General features: G+C 40.6%; 1 protein-coding gene across 7 annotated transcripts in view; it reads right to left on the bottom strand.

Moving 5' to 3' along the window:
• The window catches only part of CCSER1 (coiled-coil serine rich protein 1), a 1,139,724-nt gene that overhangs the window by 805,006 nt on the left and 322,429 nt on the right, over positions 1-12,289 (bottom strand). For all 7 annotated transcript variants that reach the window (XM_068232582.1, XM_068232600.1, XM_068232592.1 and 4 more), the window contains one exon: positions 7,073-7,163. In XM_068232582.1, the coding sequence (XP_068088683.1) occupies positions 7,073-7,163 (91 nt within the window). The remainder of the gene's footprint in view (positions 1-7,072; positions 7,164-12,289) is intronic.

Consider the following 12,289-nt stretch of genomic DNA (forward strand, 5'->3'; position numbering starts at 1 on the left):
TTAAAGGGCCTGTTTCCACTGGCGTTTAGGATGCGAAGCAATGTGGCAATCACGAGTACTTCCGATTGTCTTCCATACAACCGGATGCAGCGTCATGCGGAACCCCATCAGGGATGAGGACTCGGATTGGTTTCCGCATAGCAATGCGTCTAGTGGAATTACCAGAAGGTTGAATCCATGGAGATGTAAGCCTGTTGTCTAGGTGATGTTTGCTGTGGGAGGGACAGTAAATTGTGGCAGTAGATGGGGAAATATAACACGGAGGTGGGTTGGAAAAAAAAATGAAAAGAGCAGAAGTAACTTCACTCTTGCCATCACAGAGTAACAGTAAATATGGAAACCAGCAGAAATGTTATTTTATTTTCTCCTAAATCCGACAGTGAACAATAAAAACAACAGAATAGGTAAGCTAAATTAAAGCTAAATTAAATAATTTCTTTCAGTAAACAGGGAGTTTTATCCCACTTAAAGAGAGCCAGAGGTGGGTTCATATAAATAAAAAAAAACATAGGCTACCTGATCCAAGAGGGCTGGCCAGAATTAGGTAAACGCAAGCCCCACCACTCTCCACTGTTCCTGAGGCCTGCACTGCCCTTTCACTTTTGTGACCTCTGGGTCACAACATTGGAAGGAGAGATCTCTCTCTCAGCATGCAGGAAGGCGGGGAGCGGCAGGGGGTGCGGCCAGGGAGAAAGAGCTGCCCAATGGTAACTCTGAAAAGCCTGCAGGAATGCCCATAGTGGGCGTTTGAGCAGGGAATCCCTATCTTCCCATTACCCACCAAGATAGTGGCAAATATTGTTTCTAATTTCGGGTGGCTATAGTGATGGGGTTGGGGGCTATAGTGTGGTGGTGGGGGGGGGGGGGGGGGCGGAGAGCAGCGTGAGAGGGACACAGAGGCAAGTCATGAGGCAGGAAACATGCCTCTGTGTCCCATCTGCCCCCCTCTCCCACACCACCTTGGGTTCTCTTTAAAGAACCCAGGTGATCTTGATCTTGAGCTACCTAGATAGAAATTCAGTTAAAATGCATTTTTCATCACTGTACCCCTTTAATATGGGATTTCTTCTTGTTGTGGTGGTTAATGCTCTCACCTCAAGGATTGGGAAAATTATGCCATCATTTTAACTACTTAAAGACTTCCCCACCCCAATGGGCATGGCCGCGGCGGCAGCCTCAGGACCGCCAAACGCCAATTGGCATCAAGTCCTGGGGCTGCACTTTGCAGGAGATTGTGCGCAGGCTGCGCGCACATCTCCTGCTCGGGTGGAGCTCCGCCTCCTCTTCAGTCTCCAAGCGGCTATTGCCTCTCGGAAGACTGTGAGATGGCACATAGTACAGCACTGCGATCGGCAGCAGTGCTATACTGGGGACAGCCATGTGACACGGCTGTCCCCCTGTGGGACAAGAGAGCGATCGGCTCTCATAGGGTGAAGTCTATGAGAACTGATCACTATGATTGGCTGGCTGGGAAGAGGGAGGGTTTTAAATAAATAAATAAAAAATAGTAAAAAATAAAAAAATGATACAAAAACACATAAATATTTATAAAAAAGTAAATAAACACGAGGGGGGGGATGGGGTTGTATTGGGGGTTGAACAGACCCCACCAACAGAGAGGTCGTGTGCTGTGTTGTGCCGTCTTGCAGCTTGGCCTTAAAGCTGCAGTGGCCAATTATGCAAAACACAGCCTGGTCTTTAGGGAGGTTTACCACTGTGGTCCTCAAGTGGTTAAAAACCTGATATCATGGTATGCATCCTACTTTTTAGGACTGTCTTCTGTATTACTGCTGTAAACATACTGGTTCTGCATTTACCAGAAGCCCCACTGGGCAATCTTGTAAAGCACATTACAAAATAAAAACATTGAGCATTGCAATGATTGTGGGAACAATGCAAGTTATGAACAAGTGTGATATTACTTTAAATTTGTAGGGTTTAAATCCCTGTTGTCCATTGGGTTCAACTTTAAAGTTCTGTTAATGGGTTAAAATAGCTCAGTTTTCTTGCTTGTTACGCTGGATGCTTTATGTAAGCTCTGTGTGCCATAAAATATATACACGGAACAAAATCCCAAGCAGCACAGCACAGATCTTGGCTCGGCAGTGCTTCTCACCTTTAAAATTAATAAGAATGAATTACTCCATATAATTAAAGGGCTCAGAAGGAGTTCCTAATTCAACAAATGAGTTTCATGCATTGCATGGTCATCAAAAGCTAAATAATTTAGTAACTGGCTAATTAATTTGTAATTGACAACACTGTCCCATTGCAGAGGGCTTTTTTTTGCTTGGCTATCTCTCAGCAACTGGTGGCCTTGGTGCTCTTAAAACTCATCAAATTAGCAGAGCATAAAGCAGTTCATGCATGACTTTTATTGGCACTGCATGTGATTTCTTCATTATATTTCAATGCTTAAAGCAGCAATCATATTTCAGATGACTTTCAGTATGAAGTATTTAAACTTTGGTTTCCATTAGATTGCTTTCCATTAAAAGCAATAGTTTATAATCCAATAACACAATGTAAAAACTAATGAGCTTTTAAAGCACTACATATTTCTACATTTAGGTCTGTTGCAAACCAATATTGAAAGCCACTGCAAGAGTTAAAAGGCACTGCAAGAGTTAAAATTGTTGTAAAGCTGCCCACTATGCATCTGTAATATCATATCTACTGCATTACTTTACTAAACCGGAGTTTGTGGTGGTTACTAAAGTTTAGGCACCGGGGCTGGGGGTCTCTCGGCCTAGGAACCGGGGTGGAGGAGGGTCCTTAGGTTAAGGCATCACTAGGGGGGTCCTTAAAGTTAGGTATTAGTGAGAGGGGTTCCTTAGGGTTAGACATCAAGAGTGAGAGTAAGGTTAGCTTAGGACACAGTAAAATATCAGTAAAGATTACCGATATTTTACAATTAGAATTACTCACAGATTCATAGTAGAATATCTGTACTTTACCAATGTTCTACTTGCTTGCGACAAATTCTTGTGGCGCCAATTTTAAACGCGTTATTGTTACATTTCAGATCAGTTAAAGGACTTACGAGGCCAATCATTGAGAAAAAAAATTAAAAAGTTAGCTACCTGCGTCAGCTTGTAAGGCACGGAGGACGCCGTCCGCGCCCTCCGTGCCGTTCCGCCGGGTCCCCACCGCTCAGTAGCCCCCCGAATGGTCCCCGACCGCGCGGCCAGGGTCGGGCTCTCCAGACTGTACAAAGATGGCGGCCGGAGCTGGCCGTGGCTACGCAGTCCGCATAGCCGCGAGTGCGGCTGCACAGCTCTAAGGCAAACCCCTCGATCCACGCTACAGGAAACAGCCTGTTACGTGGATCGGGGGGTTGGCCTTAGAGCTGCGCAGCCGCACTCGCCGCTATTCGGACTGCGCAGCCGCGGCCAGCTCCGGCTGCCATCTTTGTAAAGTCTGGAGAGCCCGACCGTGGCAGCACGGTCGGGGACCGTTCGGGGGGCTACTGAGCGGTGGGGACCCGGCGGAACGGCACGGAGGGCGTGGACGGCGTCCTCCGTGCCTTACAAGCTGACGCAGGTAGCTAACTTTTTTATTTTTTTCTCAATGATTGGCCTCGTAAGTCCTTTAAGAGTTAAGTTACAGTTAGGGGAATGTATGTGGCATATCAGGTTAAGTTAGGGTTAAAAGATTCTTAATTGCATCTTAACTTTTTATTGTATGTTGATGTGGCAGTACATGGCTGGTGACAGGGTCACTTTACCGATACAAAGAGGTTTGTTCAAATGTAAACTATCCTGTTACTGACGGCGTTCAGGAGGACAGAGCTCCTAATCAATGATTAAAACCAGGAATTGTTTAGGAGATGAGCTACCATGAGCGCTCATGCTGGTTCATCTCCTACTCAGCACTATGATGATTCACGCTTGCCATTCCGATGATCCATGCTCAGGATCCTGACACATTAGAAAGCAGATGGGAAAAGAGAAGGGAGGCAGTGGCCGCAGCAGCTGATAGAGGTCAGCTGGAAAAGCTAACCACCCCTAAACAAAGGACAAAAGTGGCAGTTTAGTGATGAAACAAGCTTGCAGGAGCTAATGCTGCAATAAGCTTGTTGTAACCCATTGACAGGCTTGACGAGTTGGCTCTCAGTAATGGCTATCAATGAAAGTTATGGTCTTTCTGACAGCACCACATTCATGGCAGTAAAGGGGTTAAAGGGTACACTTAGTGCTGCTATCATGTTTTAGCTGTATGTAAAAACACAAGAAAATTTGAGAATTTTATGCTAAAAAAAGAGTCTTAATTTTCCAAGGCTGAAATACTTTATATTACAACCCCGCGCTCGCAGAAACGCATTAGCTGGGGACAAAAAGACGTTTAAATTGTCGAAATCAACACATCACTCAGGCATTCTGTAGCTGCATTGTAAAATGTGTAATTGGACTAGAAACACATTTGGTAATGTAATAATAGAACGCCATTCCGCTTTGCAGCTGCTGACTAATGAAGTGAAAAGTATCCTTTAGCTTTAACATTTCCACATATTGATCATGATTATTTAGACAGCAGGCATGTTCTAGCATTGCCCATTTGTTCTAAAAGTCAAGCTCAGTGTGAAGCATGCACTCATAATTTGCTCTGGCAAACTTCACTTTTTGTCATAGTCTAGCTGGTCGCCGGTTGTTATTTCTCCTATTGCATTGTTACAGCATAAATTGGCCAATGAAATAACACTGCGTAGGATGGCTGCACAGGGAAAGGCTAAAGAGTACAAACATTGTTAGGCTAAAGCATTACAAATACGCTGTTAGCTCTGCATTGCAAGGGAGAGCAGCAAAGCCTTCCACTATTGCACAGTACCTCTGTCGCAATGCTGAGGCACAAGGGCTTTTCCCACACCTCTGTGTGCCCCAAAAAGGTGAACATAGTTAAATGGAGAGGCTAATTATGGAACCTGGAGGACCTCTTAATAAGGGAGCAACCAAAATTGTGGCCCCCACTATTCTCATAAGACATTAAAATTAAATAAAATATCACAACACATTAAGAAAAAAGCATTAGGTAATAAAACACAAACACATAAGCCACAGCCACATTGTTCAGCACTGTATCTGTCAATTGGGACATCAAGGATTCAGTGTGGAGTGCAGTATGTACATATATATGTACAAATTGGTGGCCAAAAGGATAACTTAATGACTAACTTCTGGGATATAAAATAAACTTTATAAAAAAAAAATCTAGGAAAATATTAAAGCAGGACTGCCGGCCATAAATTCAAATTCAAATTCACCACTGCTCTGCCTTTATTATGCAGTCTACAACCTGACCCTGCATTGCTGCTGCAATAAATCTTATCTCAGTCAGCCTGGCTGTTTGATACATTGTCGAGGAGAGGTAAGCTTGTTATCTCTCCTCCCACATTCCTGCTCCTCACTGATTGGCTGAGGGCAGTTCAGTGTGACACAAGGCTGAGAAGGGAGAAGCTGCTGAAATATGATCTATGCTTTGCTCACATGTGTATACAAAGCAAGCTAGATTGACTGTGAAGTTTCTAGGAGAAAAAAAGTAAAGGAGGGAATGACATCAGGATTGGCTTCAGTCAGAGGCAGTAATGATGGAAAATGCCTGGAACAGTTTTCTCTTTATTTACTATATAAAATTCACTAAAATCAAAACATCAGCAGTACAATACATATGTTCTGTAAGTAGAACAAGTATTTATCTAATAATATATGTGTTTTTCTTGTCCTGGGACAGTATGGCTGTTTTATGCTGGGAATACACAATGAGTTTTTTTGGCAGATGGATGGCTCGATAGATAATTTCCAACTGGTCCAATATGATTTTGATCATTTTTCTGATCAATTTTCTCATAGAAGTGAATATAAATAGATTAGTAAACAGATCAGAAAATCGATCGGCCTGGAAATCTGCCATAAAAACTCATTGTGTATTACCAACATTAAGGTAAACTCCACACCGTGCAAATAGTCCACCACTGACTTTAAGAAGCCGAGTGTGTAATTATATTTGCATAATTATCACTGAGCACATAATTACAGCACAGCCTGGCATTCAGAGTATTTCTGCAGATGGTTCATTTAAGTTTTTCAGACAAATGGCAATCCTATTCACACAAACAGTTTTCATGGCTTAATACAGGGTTAGGCAGGGAGGTATGGATGATTTGAAATAACAATAATCATTTTTCCACAAAACTTAAATTTTATTTTTTCAATGTGTAGCTTGCATGTTGCCATTAGACAAACTGAAGAAAATCAAAAGAAAAAAAAATTAAAACATTGATTAAGTACGAAAACTTTGTCCATACACTCCTGTAGATGTGTTGAAAAGTTGTCCATACTCCTCTGAAGCATTTTATGTGGAACCACTCGAATTTATTGTGTTATTGTTTCACTCAGGACTTCAAGTAAACGTGGTTTGTCTATATATACTCGTGCTTTGAGGTAGCCCCATAAAAAATAGTCACAAGGTGACAGGTCCGGTGACCGAGGAGGCCACTTCATATCTCCATGCAACGAAATGAGGCGTCCAGGGTAGGTCTGCCTTCAAAAATCCATAGCATAGGTTAGGTAGGGGGTATGGTTGATTTGAACGGGGCACCACGCAAGGAGGGGATAACCTTGATGGATAAAGAGAGGGGTTATCTGTCCGTCAGGAGCCGCAATTTCAGTAACAATGGAGATGTGGTCGACAGAGCATCGTGTGTTTGTGTATAACACCTTTATTGAAACGGGCCATTCTGTCATTCAAACACAGAGACGTTTTCGGAATCATTTTATTTTTTGTTTTCATTTGATTTTCTTCAATTTGTCTAATGGCAACACCCAAGCTACACATACACTACAAAATGAGTGTGCAACTGTTATTTCAAATCATCCATACCTCCCTGCCTAACCCTTTAGAATAAAAATGTAGATCATGAAATTTATCAGAATGAAGACGTATATGAGGCCATTTAATAACTGTTAAAGTAGAAACCATAAATAAATAAAAATGATAGCATTGCTACTAACAAAACTATATTATGACCAAACTGCATTGATTGCTCTCTGAATAAGCAAAATGGTATTCTGGTTACCTCTGCGGAGATTTTGCTCTTCTGTAAACTCCAGGTCAAGCATAAGATCGTCTTCATCCAATTCACATGAGCCCAAATTATTTAACACATCCTGGTGAGAGAGACAAGACGATGTTAAAACACCCAAAGAAGCCCAGTCTGTCCTCACACATTTTAGTAATAGTCAGGTTTTACATTATCACTGCCACCAGGGCTCCACCAAGTGATAAAGTAAATTTATTTCTGGGCACAGATGGAATACACTGGATTATATAAGCAAGAATTCAATTGTAACCACAGCACTATGCCGTATTTTGGGACATGCAATGTTTACAACAGCCATAATTCCTGGGATGTTTGTAAGCATAGGCAAACTAAGCAGTTACAGTATCTATGGCATTGGCTGTTGAAGGAGGCCCCCAAAACATTGGTAAACAGACTATTGTTGATACACAGCTGCTGTTACATGGTGCTTGTAGGATGTAATTCTGAAGTAACTTTAAGGCGAAAGTTAATCTAGCCAGCGCAGTTACAGTATACCTTAATGAGCATCTGTGACTATTATAAAAATGGTGGCATGATTTGTATAACAGCAGTGTAGATTACGGTGTTAATGTGCTAATTAAGCTTATAAATACGTTTAATTTCCTGCTTGATGATTGCCTCCACCTTTGGATACCGATTTATCAAAGAAGAACTCTAATGTTTTGCAGACATATATATACAATAGATGGTTACATCCCCAAAAAGTTTTTGATCTTTTCTAACACTGCTCATTGGTTTTCTGGTAAAAAAAAAAAAAAATAGTGATTTAATACAAATACACTGAGCACACCAAGGAGACAAAATGCCATGATTTCTGAAAAACGGAAATTTATTAGACAAAAAAAATGGCCCTATGTATGCACACCTGACCAAGATGGCAGAACACAATTTCACAACATGTTCCTCGCTCACCAGCTACCAGTGTTGCTGCAGAAGCATATCAAATTAAGTTAGGATATTTACAGTGGGATAAAACTGTGATATAACATTCAATAAAAATGTGTTTTCCTACTTTTTATTACCCATACAGCTATCATATTTGCTTTTTTGTAATACTGTCTGCTCTGAATGCTGCCATTGCATTTTATTTTAAATGGAAAAGTTGCCCACAAATGCGCTCCTCGTTCTAACATCAAATTACTAATCACCTTACTACACTTTAGCTCTATTGGTTTCCTGCATAAAAAGTGTGTGTATCACTTTGCATAATCAATGAAGTTGGGGTAATATGCAGAGCGCTCAACAATATCTCATATCTACTTTAAACTCAGTTTACATATATGCATGCAATCCCTATAATGTCCTCATAGGATCAATATATCAAAAACAATAAAAGCCAAAACTGAGTTTAAAGTAGATATGAGATATTGTTGAGCGCTCTGCATATAACCCCAACTTCATTGCATTTTATTGCATAGCTGCTGTATTTATATATCAAAACATATGTTGTGATCACTTTTCAGCTCTTTCTGCTTCTCAGCTCAGTACAGCTCAGTTCTTGCAGTTTGCTAATGTTTACTAAATGTATCTGGCAAAGGAATGTCAACAAAAGATAATTGTATCACCTATGTGGATGGTGCCAGAAGCTGCCCAGTGAAGCATGGAGCTTTCCACTGAAGAATAGTGCTGTGTTTAACTGTTTGAATGCTGTTATGCTACTTTTTTGTGGTAGTAGATTTTATGCTGTAAATAATCTTACCACTTTGCTAAACATTTTTCCCAATATTTTTAATCCCTGCAATGTTACTTATTTAAAAAAAAAATAAAAACAAAACACATTGTAAACTACCAAACCCTTACTGACCCATTTCCTCCCTTGCAGGCTGGGGTAGCAAGAGACAGTCAGTGTTACAGTGAGATGCAGTGAGAACGGATAGCACCGCAGTGGTCTCCAAGAATAGAAGAAAAACAGAAGAAAAAGAACACAGCTGCAGACAGGCAAAACAGATGAAAGGAGAACAAATAAAGATGAAGACAAACGTGTACAGATCAGAAGAACATAAATATAGTCAAATAGCAGAAGAAAATAAAATATTAAATAAAGGCCATGAAATTTAACAAAGGTTTTTTTAAAACCAGGTTTTATTTCATGAAAATATGTCTTCATGGATGTTTTAACATTTTAACCCTATTAACCTGGCAAGCGGAATATATCTGAGCGGCATTTTTACATGGGACTTTAAGATTTTATATAAGATCCCTTTCCCCAATATTAAACTACCTCCTCCTTGTATGCATGGTACAATTTGCAGTAAGACCGGGAATACACCATGTAATTTTCCATCAGATAAATGGGTTGAAAAATAATTTCCGCCAGGTCCGATCTGATTTCCGATCTTTTTTCTGATCCAGTTGTATAGAAATTATCAGAAAATCAAAAAAATTCAGATCAGACTTGTCAGAAATTATAAACACATCTATCTGAAGAAGAAGAAGAGAGAAGATAAGCAAATGTGTACATGACACCAAAACCAGAACTAGATCATGAGATCTCAAAGGGTTGGTGATAATTATCCTAGTGATTGAGGTTCTTTTAAACACATTTGGTCAATCAGTTTAGGTTGAAATGACGGAATGGCCTGTTCAACTGGACTGAAAAATCGGCCAGTGTATGACCAGTTTAGCAAGTGGTTCCCAATGTAATAGGAGCAAATTTGCTCAGATTGTAATCTATGTTCACTAGGTTGTTGCACATTCTAAAATCAGGGTTATAGCAGGATTTATTTTTTACTATAAAGCTTTATGTATCATAGTTTCTACAGAAAAGGGATTTCTACAGTACCTTATCAGAATCTCAGTTCAGTGCAGAATAGTAAACTGGGCAGAAATTGTTAGTCCCAAATCAAATGCTCTCTAAAAACCTTACAATAAATGATATGGGTTATTCTATATATTAGTGCAAGGGGGGTGCAAAAAAATGTCACTCCACCAGATGTATAGCCATAAGCTTAAGTAGCCCCAGTGTTCAAATAGTAGTGTTGGTGTCTGAATTTGGAATCCTGCATTTAGAAACCCAAATTATGCCAAACACTGCACTTCAGCACCCAAGTTAGTGGACAGGGTCACGGAATTGCGGTCCATGTCCTGCTTCACATAACTCTGACACTTCCTCCTTCAATGCCAGAAGAAGGCAGCATCAGAGTCCCGTGAAGCACAACGTGAACCGCCAGTAAGTGACGTCTCCCGACCCTGTCCACTGCTTCAGGTGCTGAAGTGCAGTGTTTCTGGGTTCAATATCGCAAATTAGTACACCAACACTTTCAAATAATTCAAGGTTTGAACCATCCAGCTTAGACCTAAGAAAGACAGAAAAGTCAATGAATATTCCTGCGCTTGTTTCTAAAGCAGAAGGTTCCCTTTTTTGGTGATTGAGCACATGTGAGTTTTTAGTTTTATACAAAAAGTGTTCAACAAGCAGAAAGAAATCTTTCATCTGTAGAGGTTGTTTTAATATATGTGCTCACAGTTCAGTAAATGCTAAAACATACCAATAACTGGGCTATGCTTAGGTGCAGGTTATTTTCATGGCAGATATATATCCGCCAGGCTACTGACTGATTACTATATGTGAACTGCTATTACAGCATTTTGTTTTGTGGGTGTGTGATCATCAAATAGAGTTTGTTGCCCTTGATCTCTATGTAACATGTATATCCATTTTCATGCTGGCTGACAGAAAGACAAGCCAAGTGTCTGCTGCTCAGCTATCAGTGGATCATAGTTTATAATAAATCAGTAATGTTACTGTTGGCATGTCACTGAAAAGTGCTACTAAATCTGTACATAGAATGGAGTTTCGCAGCTGGAAAGCTCAGCGGTGGTTTACTTTTTTTCTCAGAAAATGTAATCTCCCAAACGCAGCTCTGTTGAAGAGTCAGATGCCACATATGAGGTCCCAAAATTACAGGTTACCCAACACTGACTCAGAGCTCAGCTACACCAATTACTTGGAGATTCCATACAGATATTTAATTAAAGCTGTAAGTGGCAAGTGCTCTTAAGCAGGCCCATATTTCTCATAAGCCACTTGTAGACAATATTCCTGACATCTTTTTAGTGCATATGAAGAAGTGTAAATTTCTTCAAAGCAGCAAAAAATAAATTAATGATAATAAAACAGCTCACACAAAAATGTAAAGAAACTAGAACTCCCAAATCAAAATGTAAAAGTTCAATTCTTCCTTAGGTTTGTGCTGTGAGAGTGGTGTCATACATATACTTCTTACATGGAAAAAGGCACATGGAAAAAAGGACGCAGGGGATTTCCGCTAAAAGAATATCGCTACTATTAGCGATATTCTACTGCTGGGTTCCGGTAGTAAAGTATCGGTAATGTTAACCAATATTTTACTATGGCTAAAACTAACCCTACTCGCACACAGAACCCTCTACCGATGCCAAACTCTTATCCCCCCTGGTGGTGCCTAATCCTAAGACCCTCCCCCAGTGCCTAACTCTAAGAACCCCCCCCTCCCGGTGCCTAACCCTAATCTCCGCTGCTGGTGCCTACAATATCCCCCTCCAAACCTATATTATAAATGCCACAATTTACGGCAAAGAAGGTAAATTTTGATGCCTATTTAGTCCTTATCAGTGCAAGAAATTAGTTTGTATGAGTGAGAGAGGCTCTGAGAGGATCCATGGCATGGACTATTCAGAAAATTTGTCAGACTTTGGCAATTTTAACTATAACTGTATTCTTTTATATTGGTATATATTTGGGACAAAATGTTATATATTATATAGCCCTACTGCTAATAAAGTTTAACTTTTTTTTACCATCAATTTAATTAGCGGCTTGTCAGTGCTCCAGGCTGATTTATTGTGAACATCAACTCAGCCACAAATCTAGCATGCTGCAGCAAAATTATCGAGGGCTTGTCTTCAGATCAACCTCCCAACTCCCCCCTGCACATAGTGGCCAGTCATCTCATACTCAACCAGCCTCCCCCCACATCCCAAATACAGAGTATCACAGGAAGATCTGTGATATTTACTTGATCTATATAAATCTTGCCTATTTCTAGCTAGGTTTCCCACTGATCTATTCGGTAGCCCTATATTTCTGTCGGGCTCCGAGGACTTGAATGGTGGTGGTGACAATGTCTGCAGTGGCAGGCCGAATGCAAAACAGTGGTGAGTGTGAACATCTCAATGGATGCTGCTGAGTGTGAACCTAGCCTAACACCTTCT

The sequence above is a fragment of the Hyperolius riggenbachi genome, chromosome 1 (genome assembly GCF_040937935.1).
Source record: "Hyperolius riggenbachi isolate aHypRig1 chromosome 1, aHypRig1.pri, whole genome shotgun sequence".
In the NCBI taxonomy this organism is placed as follows: Eukaryota; Metazoa; Chordata; class Amphibia; order Anura; family Hyperoliidae; genus Hyperolius; species Hyperolius riggenbachi.